Raw genomic sequence first — 21386 nt, forward strand, 5'->3', positions numbered from 1 at the left:
TTATTAAACTCTTAAACCTGGCAAAATCAAATGTGGGATTTTTTGCTGAGAATTCAACACAAATCAATCCATCCTCAGAGATATCACTGTAAATTAATTAACATTTGTGCAGCACTTTGAAGATCAAAAGCAATATAAAAGTGCTAAATATTATTTTAAAAATTCCCAAAGCTTTATTTATAACATTATAACCAAGACACTGGTTAACCTGGAAGATACTCTAAAAGAGCAGTTAAAGTTACAAAGTAAAACATATATAATGTAACTCACAATATATTTGTCCATCCCATCCCCACAAGCACTCTACCTTCAGACTTCAGCAGGGATAAAAAGACCCTGAATGTCTTTGCTTTGTTTCATTTAGATGCTTTATTCAGTTATTAAACTCCTTAGTGAAGTCATCTGCCAATGATGTGTCAGCACCAATTGTTTGTGTGCTGACTCCTTTGCAGATAAGCATTTTAACACACAACAGCCAGCTTGCTGTAAAAACACCCATGGGAAAGGAGGGCTGGAGAAATGGACAGCATGGTGACAAATAGTGTAATCCCTACTCAAGCAAATTCCCCTTGACTTCAGTGAGAGCTTTGACTGAGTAAGAACTGAATAAGGACCACAGGATTTGGCCTGATATTTCTCCTGCATTTACAGGGCCAAATTCAGCCATTGACACAAATATAATACTTCCTTTGAAGACAACAATAGCTGAGCACCTGAGTCTAAAGATTGAAGTTAGTTGTGCATTGACATTTTTCTGTACTTTTGAGGCAAGTTCTGCCATCAGTTTGCACACAATATTTCAGTTCCCTTCAATGGCAGAATAAGTCCCTTTATATTATTTACACTTTACTGCAGTTTCTCCTCCACACATCTTCTCTGTGACAGAGTGCTGAGAACCAATAGCTGAACTAGCACAATTGGTCACTATAGATCCAATTAGTTCCCCTGAAGAGGGCCTGACTGAGGGAAGAGACGGCTAATTACTAGATCCGCCTGGACTGGGGAAGAGCTAAGGAGTGAATTTCCCCATTAACTGCAAGAGTAGAAAAGAAGCATAGGAAAGCCATGCAAGGGAGAAGATGAGAGAGAGAAAAGCCAACCAACCAACCAGGCCAGAGTAAAGAGAGATCTCTGCGCAGAGAGATCTCTTTCCCCTCTCATGTTTGTATAATACAGTAAATAAGAATTGTTGCACTAGACTGTCAGAGGGTGGAGGTTAATAAAACACAAATAAAATACACAGCAGTGGTTATAGACCAGAGATGTCAGAGACATTTATATGAGGAGACAAGAGCTGAGGGCTGTGCCCTGTCACAAGTGGGGACTTGTTCAGGAACTGCCTTATCTGTACTGACCGAGAACCTGATGGGGGAGCCAGTGCAAAGGTTCAGCAGTCTGGGCAATGGAAAAGACATTGCAATGGCTCGTAGAACAGCAGAAGGAGATACAGAAGACCCTAGAGAGAAGACCCTCCATCACCTGGAGAAACAGTGCGTGCTTGCTTGCCTGGCAGGCTGAGCAACAGAAAAGCCTACACAATTTTATTCGAGAGCAAGCCCATGTGCCGCAGCAGCTAATGTGATCCTGCAGTGGGGAACAGCAACCAGACACAGGTGATAGGTGTCTGTAAGATGGGCCCTGCAAATGATCCTGACGCATTCTTGGTCAAGCTCAGGCAACCTATATGGCTGTAAAGCCAGATCTACACTACAGACCTGTATCAGTATAACTACTTCACTCAGGGGTGTGAAAAACTCCCCCAAGCAACATAGTTATACCAACCTAACCCCCCCGCCCATGTAGACAGCTCTATGTCGGTGGGAGAGCTTCTCCTGTCAACATAGCCCCCGCCTCTTGGGGAGGTGGATTAACTATGCTGATGGGAGAAGCTCTCCCATGGGGGTAAGAGCATCTTCACTTAAACACTACAGTGGCCCAGCTGCATCAGTGCCGCTGTGTTGATGCAGGGTTTTAAGTGTAGACCAGCTCTAAGTAATAAGCAAGCATGGGAATATGATGTGATTAATACAGTCATTCTAGATCAGGTGGACTTATCCACAGAAAAGTTTCCTGCAAAAGTTTTGGGCCACTAGATGGACCTGGGGGAGGTTACAAGCCTAGGCATTTGCCCAAAAACTGACAGACTAGCTACCAGCTGGTTGAGGCCAGACACTCAGATTGAAAGTGAGATTATGGATGCCGTAATTCTAAAACAGTTCCTGCACAGCATCCCTGAGAATTCCTGGTTATGAGTCAGGTGGCATCTGCTGATCACCCTAGATTCTGTGGTCAAGCTCACAGTAGAGTTTGTGGAGGTGGATGTTCCTAGGAAAAGGGGTTGGCAGTTTAAGGGACCAGATCTGGGGAGGAGGGTTGGAGAAACCCAATCTGGAAAGGTCACAGAAGAAGAGGGAAGAACCTAGGGGGATTCCAGCTGGAACTCAGGGTATTGTCTGTTATCGGTGTGGACACTAAGGACACATTAAAAAAAGACTGCCCTTATATAGAATGTGGGTTTTCAGAGTTCTGAAATTGGACAGGGACTCTTGGACATGGAAGGAAAAAGAAATTATCTATGGTTTCTGTAAAGGTGGGGAGAAGGTGTCAAAGGGGTCCAGTGGACACTACCTCAGACTGTTCACTGGTAAAACAGGAATTGGTGAAGCCCGACTGGATGCTCCCAAGATCAAGGCTGTGGCTTGAATGCATCCATGGCAATAAGACACTTTGCCTTATGGCTGACACACTGCTGGAAGTGCAGGGGAAGCTGAATTGGAATTGGGTTGGGGTAGTGGACACGTTGTCTCACCCCATCATAGGAGCCATGGACTGCAGCTCCTCCCACTAGGGAGGAGAAGGAATAAAACATTCAGGGAAGCAAAAGGAGAAGCTAGACTTTGAGGGGTTGGTAAACGCTAGACAAAGGAACACAAGCCGGGGGACAGTAAAGAAAAGGGAGGCCTGCTAAAGAAAGAGGAAGAGAAAGAAGAAAACACAGAATTAGACTTGTGGAATAAGGAGAATCTGAACTTATTGACAGGGGTTGGACAGTTATTGGAATCCCCCTCATCCGAAGATCAGGAGGACTACTCCAGGAGAGTAGCATGTCCACTAAAAGAATGGATAGCCCATGAAAGGAGAAATTTTTCCACTAGAAAAGGGGGAAAGGTGTGACAGAGTGCTGAGAACCAGCAGCTGAATCAGTACTCTGGTCACTGTAAATCTAATTAGTTCCCCAGAAGAGGGCCTGATTAAGGGTTTTTTTGCACATATCATTAACAGTTCTGAGAAAGGGAAGCTGAGCATACAAATTCACAGTGTGAAGCCACTGAAATCAATGGAGCTGTGTCAATCTATGCCAAGAGTGAATTTACCCCTTAAACTAAAACTTCGTGGCAAGGAAGAAGGAAAAAAGGCATGAACGATGAATCAAGATGCCTTAAACACCAGTAACTCTCAATGTTTAATTCTTGCAAATGATATATTCACAACTATATTAACAATTTTTATTTCATTAAAGTGACTCATAAATCTTACTAGTATAAAATATGCATATGCTCTTTCAGGGGTAAGCATATGATAATTTCAAGTGAGTTCCTATGGGATAAGGGGGAAGGGATAGTTTAGTGGTTTGAGCATTAGCCTACTAAACCCAGCACTGTGAGTTCAATCTTTGAGGAGGCCATTTAAGGAATTGGGGTGAAAATCTCTCTGGGGATTGGCCCTGCTTTGAGCAGGGGGTTAGGCTAGATGACCTGCTGAGGTCCCTTCCAACTCTGTGATACATACTCTCAATTGTAACAGGATGTACATCAAATCTCTGACACTGCCAATAGTATGTACCCAGCAGCTTTAAGATCAAGGGCTAGATGGTTGCCCGGAATAGTGGGGAGAAAGACCCTTTCCCTCAAGTGCCTGTGCAACTGCCATAAACCTGCATGGACTGCTGGGATGGGGAATAAAGCAGAAGCTGTGCTCCTGACACCCTTTTCCCTCCCTGCAAGTAAGTGGGTAGGGAGGGGATTGGAAAAGAAAGGGCCATGGTTCCATCCTTCCTATGCATCAACCAGTACAGCTGGATAGATGCATTCCGTGTGAGTGTAGGGAATGGGCAGGGGGAGTGTGATGCACCCTGTAAAAGGCTGTAGCAAATTACTTCCCAAAGAGGGGAACACTGCAGATATTGTGCATCAGACAACTCTCTGAGGCACTGTGCATCTTGGAGCAGAGCAGCTTGGTCTGGACAGTGTCAAACGGCACAGTCTGGGCCTAAGTGAATAACAGAACTGAGGTGGCCGAGAAGGCGATGCCAGATTCAGGCTGCACTTGGCTTGTGGACAGTGGATTTCAGTTTAAAATTCTGCTGCTTATAAAACCTAAAAGTCAACAATCTGTACATACATGATGCTGATTTAATTGAGCTTTGCCTGCTTCTGCATGACGATGATCTGCTTGGTGTAGACTGTGGTCTTGCAGTAAATATGATTCCATGAGAACAGGGGCGTAATCCACTGAAGTCTTCTGCACTCACCACTCTGGCCATGGTCCCCTAGGAATTTCAAAACACAATTATGACGCTACTTTAGAACCTATGACACAAAAGGAAGCAATTTGACTGTGGCAGTATCAAGAAGCATAAAAGTTGACTTAATTAAAAGAGACTCGAGTTGCTGTTGAAGATTCTGACTGACAGAGAACCAAATCTGACCACACAGCTGTGGGACTCTTTTAAACTGTTCATTGGAAGTTAAATAAAGTTCGTCCTATGTAGGCACTTTCAAATCTGTGTTTCAGTGCAGAAGATATAAACGGACTAAATCATGCCTTAAGTAATAAATAATTAGCTATCTGATTTTTTTAAATGGCATTAAGCTATCTTGAAGGTTATGTTTATTAAAAGACTTCAAAAATAAAAACACTTGCTTGATTCTTTTTAGCTCTTCTCTAGACCATCCCCACCATGTCCCAGAGAGCAAACAATTGTCCAGACTGTACAGAAGCAATTTTTGGCTGGTATCCTGCCTCTACAGCCATCAATAAAAGAAAAATTAGCCCCAAGCAAAACGTTGCTTCTTTCTTCACCCTTCAGGTGGAAAATATCTTTCTTCTGCATTTGCTACAAGGCCTAACGTCACCACCTGAGCAACCAAATATCTGACACACTTCCAGCAGCCACCATGAAATCTCCACTCCTTTAAACTGTAGATAGGTAGGGTCTTGTTCCCAGGAGGTCATGGAGCTCAATAAACACATCCCTAAACTGCAAGATCTATTTTGCCACAAATACTAGCAGGCAATTGAAGTACTTGGAGCAAACAAATGTGAACCCACTTTAGGACTGCCAACTTTGGTTGGACAAATTCCTGGAGATATCATCACAACATAATCTTTAATTAAAGATTAATCTTTAATTCCTGGAGACTCCAGGACAATCCTGGATGGCTGACCACCCTAACCCACTCATATTTCTGTCTCAGGCACCACCAAGACATGCCTCTGGCTTGTGGGATGTGATGATAAAAAGAGTATGACAGCTATCTGTAGTCTGTCCAAGACAGAGGGAAATTTTTGTACCCAGAAGCACTGCTCTGCCCTTTTTCCTTGTTACCAAAAATATATTATCAATCGATTTGCTAGCAAATGGACTGTTCAAACAACTGTGACAGAAATAACTGTATGTGCTACTATCTAGGTTCAGACAAAGAAGTAGTAACTATTGGCACAATCCTGTTCCCAGCTAAGTCAATGGAAAAACTTCCTTTGACTTCAGTAGACCAGGATCGATCCCTATGCTAGTCAAGCAGAAAACAAAAACAAAGAACCTCTTAATATGAGGTCCTGATTCACTTCTCACTTTCACCAGTTTTATATCTGTATAGCTCCAACGAGTAACTCAGGAATAATTCAGCTGAGTTCAGTGGAATAACTCCTTGGAGCTATTCCTGATTTAATGGAGTTCTTCCTGCTTTACATTGGTGCATATGATCGGACTCACTGAGGATTTTTTAAACACACTATCAATAACCTCTGGGGCAGATCCTCAGCTGGTGTAGATCAGCGTAGATCCATTGACTCTGATTACTTCAGTGGAGTTACAGCAATTTACATCAACTGAGAATCTTGCCTTCTATTTGTTTCAATTTAAATATATTTATTGGCATGACAATGTACATGAACGTGTTCCCTAAGTCCATACATCAAGTTTCTGTGCAATGGGTACATTTCACAGTGGCCATGGAATAGATGGGTTTTACACAACAGTTCCATTTTGTATTCCATTTCCGGTTTGGTGGCGGATTGCAGAAACAGCTTGATGATATGTGGCAGTCTCTCTCTTTTCTCCCAAATACAAATTGAGTTGTTGTACTACTGATACTTCCTCAGACTATCTTTTTTGTACTTATTATATTATGTATGGTGAGACAGAAAACGTCTTGCTGCGTTTTCTCTGTTTCTAAAAATCCCAGTCTTCTTATAATATCTAATTCAAAGGAAGGGGATCAGAGTCCTGTATACTTATTTACCCATTGTTTTATCCTCCCTCTTGCTTGCTTGATAGAGCCTTTTGTCACTGTAATTGACAAAGAACAAGTAAGGACACAAACTACACCTCTACCCCGATATAAAGCAACCCGATCTAACACAAATTCAGATATAATGCGGTAAAGCAGTGCTCCAGGGAGTGGAGAAGCTGCGTGCTCCAGCAGATCAAAGCAAGTTCAATATAACGCGCTTTCACCTATAATGCGGTACAATTTTTTGGCTCCCGAGGTCAGCGTTATATCGGGGTAGAGGTATACATCTCATAACTGAGGTTTTCACAATCTTTCTTTGCTTATCTGCATCTCTGAATTTAATTATGAAGCCTTGAATTAACATACTGCTACTCTATGTCTGTTACCCCACCTCATTCTCTTTCCATGACTTGATGGGAAAAGGTTGATTCTTGAAAACGTGCATATTTAAAGCTGGATTCTGCTTTATCGTTATGCTGGGTAAACTGAAGTGAGAGTTTAAGAACCATTTTCCCAACATTGTGAGACCCTGAAAAAGCCAGGGAAAATGGGAGCTCCGGCTCTTTGCATAAGGCAGCAGCAGCACCTTTCCTACTCCTAGCAGGGGAACAAAGCACTCCAAAGAAAAAGAACTTAAGCAATAATTCAAGAACTGTATCAAGGTCATGTCTGGTAAACAAGAACAGTGTGAGTGGCTGGCTGGCTGTGGCCTGAGGTTGGAGAGGGGCTGGCTGGGCTGGAGTCAGGCTTAGTGCTGGTGTCTGGCTGATGGCAGTGAGGCTGGAGTGCAGGAGCAGGCTGGATGGAGGACTGTGGCAAGCCCTGTCCCCCTCCCCCCAGCTGAAAGGTGAATGGACACTGACACTGACAATAGAGGCAAGTGGGGGAAAGAGAAAGTTGTCTTGGAGCATGAAGGAGAAGCAGCAGGGGATGAGGAATGGTCTCAGATCAGGAAAAAGGGGGATGGGGGGAAAGACCAGCTATATCAGGATTTGACAAAGGAATGCACAGAAATTAAAAACAAAAACAGGACAAAAGTCAGCATTTCACAACTGTCGAATCAGTGCCAGAAGATGTGAAAATAGGAAATATTAACCCTCTGAAAATGGTGGAATTGCTAAAGTAAAGTGATGGTGCAGATCTACTGACAGAATGTACATGAGGAGCAAGCTGAAAAACTTCTTAAAACTATAGCCTTAGGGAAAATGGAAGTTACTTGTGAATTGCCTCTATTCCTGATAGAAGCCAGAGGGGCTATGTATGGAGTGCCAATAAGATTCTCTGTGGATGACAGTAAGAAGAATATAGATGAAGATAAAGTATTGTTCGTTAAACAGCTACTTATAGAAGAGAGCATGGGCGGCAAGTTATATACTCATGTGATGCCCGGGCACCAGCAATATTCAGAGCCCAAGGGTCCAGCTCCACCAATGTTTGGGGCCGGGTGGCCCCACCTGCATCCCCCAAGTGTCCCCCGGCTCCCCCTTGTTGGCCCTGTGCATGTCCCTGGGCCCCGGAAGGAACAGAGTGTCCCTGCCTCTTTTGTGCAGCTTGCCTCCCTGCAGCAACTGCTGCCGCATGGGTCATAGAATCATAGACTATCAGGGTTGGAAGGGACCTCAGGAGGTCATCTAGTCCAACCCCCTGCTCAAAGCAGGACCAATTCCCAACTAAATCATCCCAGCCAGGGCTTTGTCAAGCCTGTCCTAGTGACCCCATCTCAACTGCCAGGGCACACTGACTCTGAGCCTGCCCTTCCCCCTCAGACCCTTCCCTTTTCCGGTGGGACCCTCCCCCACCAACCCGCAATCACCGCTCTTGCCCCATGATGGGCAAGGAGGCAGCTCCATCCCCCACCCCCACCGAGGCTACAGTCAGGGGCAACAGCAGGGAGGAGGTGCACGCAGCACCCCCTGGCACCCACCATACGGGAGGCGAGGGAGATTCCTGGACCTGAAAGAGGCCCTAGGAGCACATGCAGTGACAGTGGTGGGGGTGAGTGTGCTGCTGGGGGGGGGGCAGGAAAGGGGGGCCCCTCCCCCAGAGCTCGCTGCTGCCAGCAGGGAAAGGGCTGGGGGGAGTCCCCCTCTCTGGCCCCTGTCCCAGAGCCTACAACCCAAACTCATCCCCAGCCCTGCCCCACCCCAGAGCCCATACCCCTAGCCAGAGCCTTCACTCCCCCACTGCACCCTCAACCATCTACCCTAGCCCTGAGCCCCTCCAACATCACAAACCCCTCATCTCCAGCCCCAGCCAGAGCCCTTACACACCCCTGCACCCCAACCCTCTGTCCCAGTCCTGAGCCCCCTCCAACACCCCAACTCCCCCACCCCCAGACAGAGCCCTCACCCCTCCACACCCTACCCTCTGCTCTAGCCCTGAGCCCCTCCAACACCACAAACCCCTCAACCCCAGCCCCAGCCAGAGCCCTCATCCCCCTGCACCCTAACCATTAGCCCCAACCCTGAGCCCCCTCCTGCATCATTAACCTCTCATCTCCAGTCCCACCCCACAGTCCTCACCCTAACCCTCTGCCATAATCCTGAGCCCCCTCCCACACTCCAAACCTCTCATCCCCAACCTCAGCCAGAGCCCTCACCCCCACACCCCTACCCTCACCCAGAGCCCCTCCCACACCCCAAACCCCTCATCCCCAGAGCCCTCATCCCCCTGCACCCTAACCATCTGCCACAACCCTGAGCCCCCCCCCGCATCATGAACCCCTCATCTCTAGTCCCACCCCACAGCACTCACCTCACACCCCAACCCTCTGCCATAGCCCTGAGCTCCCTTCCCACACTCAAAACCTCTCACCCCCAGCCCCATCCCTGCACCCTCTCCCTCCCCCAAACTCCCTCCTGGAGCTTGTACCCCCTTCCTCTGCACTCCCTCCCATCCCCAAACTCCCTCCCAGCGCCTGCACCCCTCCTCCATCCCAGACCACCTCCCCCACCCAAATTCCCTCCCAGAGCCTTGGGGAGGTGGGGGATGGAGTTTGGGAGGGCAGAGTTTGGGCAGGGGTAGGTTCTGGGCACTACCAAAATTTCTACAAACCAGCCGCCCATGGAAGAGAGGGAGAAAACTAGCCATCTATGGTAGTAGGCATATCACTTAAAAGTGAGACACTTCTGGATAGGATCCAAATGGGGTATCAATTCTTTCTGGGTTAAACCATATATTCCCTGCTCTGACACTCTCCTCTGTTTGCTGTAATTGTCAAAGGTTTGGACACGTGGCAGTCATTTGTAAGGGAACGAGGAGCAGTAAATGTGGAGGAAATCACTCACATGAGAACTGTGTAGAAGGAACAGAACCTAAATGCAGCAATTGTCGGGGGGTGGGGGGAAGCACAGTGCAACATATAACTGACATGCAGCAGCAGAATGAGCTACAGAAATAAAAAGATTAAAATAATTAAAAAAACATCATATATGGAGGCTATCAAAACGTACCCACTGCAGAAAATAGAAAAATATTCAAGATGTATGGGGGCAGCAGGACATATCTCTGGTCAAGGAGGAGAATATGAGAGGAATGGGAGATGATGCATTACTTGTAGGTAAAGAGAAGTTTATAGTGTTCATTACATAAATAATTGACTGCAGCTTGCAGATAGGGGAAAAAATGAAAGTATTAAAATCACAGCTAAAGGAGAAAAATACCTAAAAATAGACAACCTCTTGATACCTTGAACCTCTTAATAGATTGCATTAATGTGATTTTACATGAAGGCAATAATACAGCTCTAATAACAAGGTCGTAACTATCCTTAGTTTAATATAGTTTAATAATGCAGAGACAGGAATTTAAGAAAGCCATCACTGAAATGGGAAAAAAAGCCTGATATGCATGTATGCAAGAAACATGGCTAATAAGTACATTTGAGTCAATTTACAAGGACCTGATCTCCAGAGGGATCGAGAGGCTACCAGAGAAGGTGGGGGGTTCTGTATATTTACAAATGAGGGACTCAGTAACATAGAAATGAATGTGCAGAAACTAAATTTTGAAATATAATGATATTGAGATTCCCAGATAAAACAAAAATTCTTATATACAGATTGATGTTTATAATCCATGTAAAAATTAATTATTTTAGAATTAGAAAAACTAGTTAATGTCAAAAACCCAATCATAATTTGCAGAGTATCAGAGAGGTAGCTGTGTTAGTCTGGATCTGTAAAAGCAGCAAAGAATCCTGTGGCACCTTATAGACTAACAGACGTTTTTGGAGCATGAGCTTTCGTGGGTGAATACCCACTTCGTCAGATGCATGTAGTGGAAATTTCCAGTGGAAATGCAGGTATATATATGCAAGCAAGCTAGAGATAATAAGGTTAGTTCAATCAGGGAGGATGAGGCCCTGTTCTAGCAGTTGAGGTGTGAAAACCAAGGGAGGAGAACCTGGTTTTGTAGTTGGCAAGCCATTCACAGTCTTTGTTTAATCCTGAGCTGGTGGTGTCAAATTTGCAGATGAACTGAAGCTCAGCAGTTTCTCTTTGAAGTCTAGTCCTGAAGTTCTTTTGCTGCAGAATGGCCACCTTAAGGTCTGCTATAGTGTGGCCAGGAATGCTGAAGTGTTCTCCTACAGGTTTTTGTATATTGCCATTCCTAATATCTGATTTGTGTCCATTTATCCTTTTCCGTAGAGACTGTCCAGTTTGGCTAATGTACATAGCAGAGGGGCATTGCTGGCATATGATGGCGTATATTACATTGGTGGGTGAATGAACCGGTTGGGGTGTGGCTGATATGGTTAGGTCCTGTGATGGTGTCACTGGTGTAGATATGTGGGCAGAGTTGGCATCGAGGTTTGTTGCATGAATTGGTTCCTGAGCTAGACTTACTATGGTGCGGTGCGCAGTTACTGGTGAATCCATGCAACAAACCTCGATGCCAACACTTGCATAACCTGCGAATATTGAATACAGGAGCACTACTAGATTTGATTCAGTGAATGGATACTTTTCTGGTTTGGATTTGTTAATTGCAACAAATAATATAGCCAGTAAATGCAACTGGAAATTCATAAAGACGACAGAATTGGAAGTGATCACTTCCCCATGCTTATTGAGTACCAAGGCCGAGGAAATGTCGAAAACACAGAAAGAGTTCCTAGATGGAAATTTCAAAAAGCTGACTGGGGCGTTTTGAAGATTGAATGTGATGAATATTTATATAGTAACTGTAGAAGTGACAATCTAGGAGAATTCTACAACAACGTAATAAAAGGAATTACAGCAGAAGCTGATTTGGCCATCTATAAAACATCAAATTGCCCCTGATTTAGAAATCCAGTTCCCTGGTGGAATGAGGTTTGCAAATTAGCAATTAAGGAAACAAATAAGGCTTACAAGCAAGCAAAAACATACAATGAATAGTAAAGACTTAACAAATTATTAATAAATTGTAAGGCAGTGGCACAAAGGATTGTCAAAAAGGAAAAAAAAAGAAAGCTGGAGAAATTTCTGTGGGAAATTGAACAAAGATTTAAAGCTTTCAAAAATAGATAAGTCAATTCAAAGAATGAATGGAATTTGAAGTAAAGGTAAATGTATACCTGGTTTTATTGTAAACAGTTAAATTGAGGTCGCAAGCTTAGGAAAGGAAGGCAGACATTTTAGCAAAAGAATTCCAAAAGGTCAGTAATGATACAAATCAAAACAATGAGTTTCATGAGAATAAAGTAAGTTTATTGAGGAAAACTATGAACTATTAAATGGCTGGAGAGAACATACTGATGATGTGCTAAACAAAAAAATTAGCATGCAAGAGCTTATTGTAATCATTAGAAAAATGAAAAATACAGCTCCAGGCAAAGATAATATAAGTAATGAAATGCTTCAGTACTTGTCAGAAGGGAGTCCAAAGATTCTATTGAGGTTATATAATGGTATATGGGAGAAAGGACTGCGAACAGCATGGAAACAAGCATTGGTGATACCAATTAGGTAACCAAGCAAGGTAGTGGAATACTTGGCGCAAAAAGATATTATAACTGAGGTACAATGTGGTTTCAGAAAAGGAAGGTACACAGTTGACCATAGAGTGAGACTGGAAATGGAGGTACAAAAAAGCATAAGGACTAAAATCTTCATGATAACAGTCTTCGGGGAAAGTGAAAGAGCATATGATATGCTATGGAGGGAAGGCCTCCTGTACAAACTAGCCAAAACTGGAATAAAAGGGAGAATTTTTTGGTGGCTAAGGGACTTTTTAAGTGAAAGAGCTATACAGGTCAAAGTGGGAACAAATTTATCAAATACCTACAAGCTTACAAATGGAACTCCACAAGGGAGTTTTATCCCCTCTACTTTGTTTTCCATTATGAAATGACCTCCCAGAAAGTGTACAGATGGGAATAGGTATTTCCCTTTTCACAGATGATTGTGCTATATACACTAAGCACAAGAGACTCAAAGTAGTCATGGAAAAGACAAATGAGACACTGTAGAGAGTTTCCAAGTGGGGAAATGAGTGGGGATTTAAATTCTCTCTTGCAAAAACTAAGGGTATTTCTACTCTTCAATTAAACACCCATGGGTGACCCATGTCAGCTGACTCGGGCGCACAGGGCTCAGGTTATATGGCTTTAAAATTGCAGTGTAGACATTTGGGCTTGGGCTGGAGCCCAAGCTCTGGAATCCCGCAAGGAGGGGAAGGTCTCAGAGCCTAGGCTCCAGTCCAAGCCCAATCATCTACAATGCAGTTTCACAGCCCCACAACCCGAGCTCCACGAGCCCAAGTCAGCCGACATGGGCCAGCAGCGGGTGTTTAACTACAATGTAGACATACCCTATGGAAACGGGTTTCACCAGAAAGAAAATTAGGGATGACTGAGACTTATTTCTTTATGATGAAAAAATTTAGATATTTCAAAAGTTTATGTTCCTAGAAGTAGCATGCAATAATAAAATTCACTTGGGAAGGTCACATAGGTGGTATACAAAAGTGGAAACGCAGGATGAATGTACTTAAAAGTATACTTGGAAACAAATGGGGTGCAGATAGAAGGTATTGATGATAATGCATAGAGCATTGATACACTTAGATTACAGATACCAAGCTTTGGAAACAGCCTCAAATGCAGGCTCAAGCTCTGTGACTGGCATGTGGTACAATGATAACAACAACAGTGTGTGCTCTGCAAATAGCCACTGGAGAAGCACCTATAAATCAAAGGATGAAACTATTAGAGCTAACCTTTTGAGCAAAGGTAAAAGGGAATCAGGAAAATAGAAGTACACAACAGATTTATAAGGATTTCTGGGAGTTTAGTAGACAAAATTATATGGATTGTCACAGACTTTCTCATACTATCAGGGTCAAAAACTGGGCAAAGGAGATATATTAAAAGAAAAATTGAGAGAACTAAACATTTTTAGTCATGGGAAAGCAAACTACAACTTGACAGTGATTCCCTCATTCGTGGATTTGCAACTGTGAAAAAAATGAGGGAAGAAAAAGAAATAATTATAACTAGGGCTGTCAAGTGACCAAAAAAATTAATCGTGATTAATCGCACTGTTAAACAATAATAGAATACAGTACCATTTATTTAAAGATTTTGGATGTTTTCTACATTTTCAAATATATTGATTTCAATTACAAACAGAATACAAAATATAGAGTGTTCACTTTATTTTTTATTACAAATATTTGCACTGTAAAAAACAAAAGAAATAGTATTTATCAATTCACCTAATACAAGTACTGTAGTGCAATCTCTTTAGCATGAAAGTTGAAGTTACACATGTAGAATTCTGTACAAAAAAACCTGCATTCAAAAATAAAACAATGTGAAATTTTAGAACCTGCCAGTCCACTCAGTTTACTTCTTGTTCAGCCAATCGCTCAGACAAACAAGTTTGTTTATATTTTCAGGAGATAATCTTAGAATATCAGGTTTGGAAGGGACCTCAGGAGGTATCTAGTCCAACCCCCTGCTCAAAGAAGGACCAATTCCCAACTAAATCATCCCAGTCAGGGCTTTGTCAAGCCTGACCTTAAAAACCTCTAAGGAAGGAGATTCCACCACCTCCCTAGGTAACCCATTCCAGTGCTTCACAACTCTCTAAGTGAAAAAGTTTTTCCTAATATCCAACCTAAACCTCCCCCACTGCAACTTGAGACCATTACTCCTTGTTCTGTCATCTGCTACCACTGAGAACAGTCTAGATCCATCCTCTTTGGAACCCTCTTTCAGATAGTTGAAAGCAGCTATCAAATCCCCCCTCATTCTTCTCTTCTGCAGATTAAGCAATCCCAGTTCCCTCAGCCTCTCCTCATAAGTCATGTGCTCCAGCCTCCTAATCATTTTTGTTGCCCTCCGCTGGACTCTTTCCAATTTTTCCACATCCTTCTTGTAGTGCGGGGCCCAAAACTGGACACACTACTCCAGATGAGGCCTCACCAATGTGGAATAGAGGGGAATGATCACATTCCTCGATCTGCTGACAATGCCCCTACTTATACAGCCCAAAATGCCGTTAGCATTCTTGGCAACAAGGGCACACTGTTGACTCATATCCAGCTTCTCGTTCACTGTAACCCCTATTTCCTTTTCTGCAGAACTGCTTCCTAGCCATTCGGTCCCTAGTCTGTAACAGTGGATGGGATTCTTCCGTCCTAAGTGCAGGATGCTGCCTGTTTCTTGTTTACAAAGTCATCTGAAAGTGAGAGTAGGTACTGTTGTAGCCAGCATCGCAAGATATTTACGTGCCAAATGTGCTAAAGATTCATATTCATATTTACAGTATTATTGCCTGTAAATGTAAACAAACTTGTTTGTCTTCGCAATTGGCTGAACAAGAAGTAGGACTGAGTGGACTCGTAGGCTCTGAAGTTTTAAATTTTTTTTGAGTGCAGTTTTGTCACACACAAAAATCTACATTTGTAAGTTGCACTTTCATGACAGAGACTGCACTACAGTACTTGTATGAGGTGAACTGAAAAATACTATTTTTGTTTATCATTTTTACAGTGCAAATATTTGTCATCAAAAATAATATACACTTTGATTTCAATTACAACACAGAATACAACACATATGAAAAAGTAGAAAAATATCCAAAATATTTAATACATTCTAATTGGTATTCTATTGTTTAACAGTGCTATCAAAACTGCGATTAACTGTGATTAATTTTTTGAGTTAATTGCTTGAGTTAACGGCAATTAATCAACAGCCCTAATTATGACCAAAGACATTTGTGAATTTATTTAGAAAAATGGGAACAGCTTTGTCAAGTCTATATAGATGGGTCAAAAGATGACAGCACAGGTAGATGGGAACAGCATTCTATATTCCTAGGAATTCAGAAATCTAAAAAGCTATTGAATTATGTGACTGTTCTGATGGCTGAACTAATGGAGATAATATTGGTACTAACTTGGATTTGAGATGTTCATCTGGCTGCAGTTGTAATTTTATCTGATTCCTTGTCTGGCATTAGGATCATTAAAACAGGGACTCTGGAAAGCATAATCAGTGAAATAATGTTCCTAACTACAGAAATAATGCAATCAGGTATCTGCGTAACAATAGCATGAATTCTGGCACATACTGGAATACTTGGAAATTAAATGGATGACAAAGCAAGAAAAGAAGCTCGAAAAAATACCCTTAACTTGACAAGAATTTCAAAGTGTGGTCACAATGGAGCTTGCAAAGGAATGGCAAGAACTATGGACCAAGGAAATAAAAGAATCAAGGTCTTATGAGGTATGCTCAAAAATCAAAGATAATACTATACTCCACAGTCATGCTAGAAAAACTGAAGTAGTCATTTACAGAGTGTGTGAACAGTTCATTGCACCATAAATGATAAGTTAAACTTATTAAAAAGACATAAAGATGGGCAGTGTAATGTGTTCCAAACCAAAGAAGCTGTGGATCATGTTCTACACCATTGTGGGCAATATTCTATAGAAAGAACGTTTCTTTATGAACAACTGAGTTGGCTTGGAATCAAAGATTTTTCCCTAAAGGGACTGGAGAGAATGTCAGAAAAATTGAAGAGTGCAAAAAAAATAAAAAGCCTGGCTGTGTTTCTTTCAGGATGCTAGACTGAGCGAAAGGATATTTAAAAAAAACACTTGGCTAAAATTAATCAAGAAAGTGGCAATCATAGCCTCATATGATGAGGTTGCTGCACCAAAAAAACAAACACAAAGAACAGAGTGGGATCAGAAATCAGTTAATCTTGTAATTAGACTTAACTGATGGACAAAATAATGAGCAGATGGGCTATACTATCCATCACTCCCTTTTGAGGTCCTCAAAAAGAGACTTTGAAAGGAAATTTGATGGACGAACAGACTGAGGTTACTGTGATGCTAGTTGACTGAAAGATTAGAGAAGGGAAAGGAGCAAGCTTCACCATCATGGCTGTCACCCCCACTGTCTCCTAGAACCCCAGACCTTCTTTATCCTAATCCTAACAGATATCCTAACCAGACAGGTTGGAGAGAGGGACCCAGATAACACTGCCATCTCCACTGGCAGAATCCCAGCTATCACCTAGAATGTGAGACTTAATATGTTCCCCCCACCCACTATGTTTCCTTTCCCTTCCCTACCTTATTTCTTCTGTTTCCTATCTCTCTCCTCTTTCCTTCTGTCTGATAAGTGCCAGCCAAGACTATGCATTTTGCAACACTGCTGTAAGCCTGTGACCAGGAAGAGGCAGCAAAAAGCAAAGTCCTAGACTGCCTGATGGTGTTACAAGTTTGTTAGGTCTCAGAGTGGCTGATAAGACCATGTGCTGTGCCTGTGTTTCTCCAGCTGTGAGGTTCCAAGTGAGAGTCAACACCAGAAACAGAAGATATATTTTTTTCAGTCGTTGCTATTCTTCTATTTCATCTCTGTATATGTTTGCTTTGTTTTGTCTTCTAGTAAGTGGAGTCAGACTTTAACAAACAACAACAGCTCCACTCATCTCAACTAGCTTCTATTCTTTTCCCCAAAAGGACACTAGTTATCAGCTCAGAGACGGTCAGACAAGGGATTTTTTTCCTTCTAAAAACTCTCTCGATCTAAAGAAAAGGGGAACAGGGGATAATGTTAAAATGAAAGCCTTACTTAATATTTTACAACTCAACTGTTTTTTCCTTCTTTCCTTTAGCTTTAATAAAGGATTAAAAGAAGTTTTAAAAGCATGTTTGCCGTGATACTAAGCAGACTAAAGTCTCTGTATACCAAACCCCAAATCTTGTTAAAAACTGTTTAATACTGAACAGTAATTGAAATACGTTAAGACCTTTTACTCTTTCAGCCCACATATTTCAGCTAAAGTAATACAACAAATCTTCCCAGGGACAGAATGGACAGTTGTGGAATAACTTACACATTGGGAAAGTTTCTTCCTAATCCAGGGCAACTAGAAGATGTTTTATTCCCTGAAGTATGAGGGTTTATATCCATTTGTAAAAAAAATAATTTTCAGTCCTATCCAATGCAATTGTGGATGCTCTCATTAGCCATATAAATGTCTAATTTTTTTTTTAGTCCTGCTAAACTCTTGGAGCCAGATCCTCAGCCTCAGTGGTGGGGGAGCAGGCAGCTAAACGCTACCTTTCCTTCCTGCTTTGCTCAACTGTTACTCCTGGGGAAAATCTGCACCAAAAAATTGGAACATTCTGCACCAAAAAATTCAGCACAAAATATTTTAAAATTCTGCAAAAATATGCATATTTTATGTATCAAAATAACAAAATAGAGATCCTGCGAGTTTCACTTACTTTGGTAATTTATTTCAAAATACCTGTCAGCAAGTATGTTTGTTACAATATAGACAACAAAAAAGATTCAGGAAATGTTTTTTTTGACAGATAGATTCCTTAGTAGGCATATTAATACAGAATGTTGTGTTTAAATGAATTATTACTCAATACAGAAATGTATTTTCTGCACCCCTCAGAAGCAGTGCAAAGGCTTGGCGTAGTCAGAGGTAATGGACGAGCTGAGGGAAAGGGAAGGAGTTGCTGGGAGTAAAGCTGGAGGGCTGTTGGGTGTGGATGGGAGCAGTATAAAACAGGTTGTGCGTGTGGGCGGGGGGGAGGTTGCTAGAGAGCCTTCCCCATGGAGACCTTGGCTGATCCCTAACCTCTCCCATTCATTCAGACATATCTACCCCTGTCCCCATGTGTCCCTGCACTCCCCCTCCCCCTTATCCCCATGTGTCCCTGCAGCCCAACTCAACCACCCTTCCACCCTGTGCCCATGTGTCCCTGCACCCTCTGCCCCCTGTCCCTGTGTGGCAAAGCACTCCCACTCCCATTCCACCCCGGCTCAGTGTTGTCATCCCACTAGCTCCTGTGCCCACAGCCCACTCTGTTCCTCCTCGTACTAGCCCTTCTCAAACCCCCCAGCAGCCCTGTGTGCCTTGCACTGTCCGTCCCCGCCCCTCCGCATATCCCATACCTCCTTACCTGGCCCCACAGGGAAAGATGCAGTGAGGAAGGCAACCACTGTCCCCTCTCCACCAGTGAACGGGCTGCCCTCTCCTCTGCTACTGCAGTAGCTCCTGGTGGGCGAAAGGTATAATTTCAGCATCTATTCACAGAATCTATTTTCTGAGGGGGGGAAAAATCTGTGGGGGACATAAATTCTGCCTGTGCACATTGGTGCAGAATTCCCCCAGGAGTAAACTATTGAATTTAAACTCAGCACAACTCAGGATCTGGCACTGGGCCTTAATGATATCTAGTGAAACTGAATTCCACAGGCAATTATATGTTGTGCATAGAAAGAATTTCTTTTTATCATTTTTTAAATTTGCTGCCTTTTAATTTCATATTCATGTTTAGGCTCTAAGAGTACAAACAGCTAAGTGCATGCTAATTTTAGTTCATCCCAGAAATCAGTGGGCCTGCTCATATACTTAAAGTGTTTGCAGAATTAGAGCATTAGGCACCTGAATAAGAGGCCTGAAGTCCATGCCAGATGTCTCTTTTCTTGTTATAATTAAAGAACAAAAGTGCAAAAAAATCGCTGATATAATTATATAACTACAATCCATTTTAACCTACTAAAAGCTGCTTTCCTTTCCGAAAACATCCCCAATCCAGCACTCCTTGCTTGGTGCAGGGTCTGGGACGGAGTAAGGGTGTGGGAGGGAGCTCGAGGTGCGGGCTCCGGCCAGGCAGCACTTACCTCAGGTGGCTCCCAGTCGGTGGCACAGGGAGGCTAAGGCAGGCTCTCAAACGCAGCCGCCATGCCCAGCCCCTAGGCGAAGGGGCCCAAGGCTCTGAGCGGTGTGTGCTGCCTGCGCCCACAGGTGCCACCCCCACAGCTCACACTGACCATGGTGCCCCGCCAATGGGAGCTGTGGAGCCAGAACTGTGGGGGGCGGGAGCAGCGCATGGAGCTTCTCTGATCACCCCTGTTCCTAAGGGCCACAGGGACATGCCAGGAGCTACGCAGAGCCGACCAGATTTCTAGCAACCTGGCGAGCCAGTGCTCGCAGTGGAGTCCAGTCCCATGGCAGGACACCAAAGCTTGGGGCTTCCAACCTGTGGCACTGAGACTTTCCGCGGGCTGGATGAAATTAAGCAGCCCATGGGCTGTAGGTTCCCTATCCCTGTCTTAAAAGGCACAGGCATCCCAATGCCTAGTCACCGCAACTCCTCTCTGTCTGATGTAACCTACTGAGGTGCTGCAGAGACGTGATTCAATGAAATATTTTACATATACCTCCTCAGAAACAAAGAATCCCTTATCATTGTGTCTGACTGCATAAAATCTCATAGCAGTTCACAAATTTGCCTTATCTGTTGCTTGAATCTTAGCACTTCATCATGTACCTTTGTTATTGTGCAGATGCATGTCATTGTGCTATTTAATTTACATTTCAATAAATATTCATAGCAGATATGTATAAGTAAGTACTTGCTAGTAGTTTTAGCACTAACATCTGTGTTTCTAGTATTGCACTTGCTTTTTCTTTTTACTGTGGTTTCTGATTTGGAATTTTTAACGCTAACTTTTACTTCTTGTTTTCAGAGCAGAAGTTTATTCTCTTGGATCTGACTGCCAGTCTGACTGAATTTCTGGCATGGTCTCAAAACTTTGTTTTCATTCAATCCACTAATGGCGATTGCCTTTTGCAAGTGTTATTTTGCCTCTCAATCTAGCCTTTAGTGTTTTCCCGCATGGCACTGCGGAAATTAGGACATGTCAGCAAATCAGAACAAGCTTATGTATCAGTAACCGCTACTGATTACAATTTGCTACCCCGATCCAGGAGCAGGTTAGGTGAGACAGCAGTTTAATATCAGGTACTGCTACTGGGAGCAAACAAGACAGATAGCGGGTTTGCACGCTGCACTGGCAGCACAGCCTTGTGTAGCCCAGAGTCCCCTCCTGCGTTGTGTCCATGCTCCAGTCTCACCACAGACCGGCCCCACTTTCCTGCAATCGCTCTGGGAGCGCCCCGGGAACAGTTCAGGGCTGTGGCTCCTGGACCTCCCCCCGCCCCGTCAGCACCCACCCGCCTCCCGGCTCCAGCAGCTCTTGGGGTCTCTCTCCCCCGCGCCCCCGGGCGTGAGTTACCTGCTGGGCCTGCGCCGCTCACCCCGCTGTGGGCGGGGGGGGGGGAACTTTCCGCTCCCTCCGAACTTTTCTTCTGCTCTCACCTGTTTCTAAGACGCTGTTGCTGTAGCAACGAGTTTCGCTTCTGATTGGCCGGGAGGCCGTGGCTATATGCCAACCGTAAGCCAGGCGCCTATTGGCTGCCCGCTTGGAAGACGGCGATGGCGACTCCGCAGGCGCAGCGCACGCGAGGCAGCCGGGGGTGGGGGTTGCGCACCTGGGTCGGGGCGGGGCTCCCCCGTGCTGGCAGGGAGGGGATGCTGCGGCTCTGGGTCTAG

The 21386-nt window shown here is 43.7% G+C and overlaps 1 protein-coding gene across 1 annotated transcript in view; it reads right to left on the reverse strand.

The window, feature by feature from the left end:
- EFCAB6 (EF-hand calcium binding domain 6) overlaps positions 1 to 21151 on the reverse strand; it is a 156771-nt gene extending 135620 nt beyond the window's left edge. Inside the window, exons 1-3 of the mRNA XM_050936394.1 lie at positions 21070 to 21151; positions 18940 to 19042; positions 4402 to 4549 (exon numbers count right to left, since the gene is read on the reverse strand). Of these exons, the coding sequence (XP_050792351.1) occupies positions 4402 to 4543 (142 nt within the window). The 5' untranslated portion in view covers positions 4544 to 4549; positions 18940 to 19042; positions 21070 to 21151. The remainder of the gene's footprint in view (positions 1 to 4401; positions 4550 to 18939; positions 19043 to 21069) is intronic.
- Positions 21152 to 21386: the final 235 nt, after the last annotated feature.

This window comes from Gopherus flavomarginatus, chromosome 1 (genome assembly GCF_025201925.1).
Source record: "Gopherus flavomarginatus isolate rGopFla2 chromosome 1, rGopFla2.mat.asm, whole genome shotgun sequence".
In the NCBI taxonomy this organism is placed as follows: domain Eukaryota; kingdom Metazoa; phylum Chordata; order Testudines; family Testudinidae; genus Gopherus; species Gopherus flavomarginatus.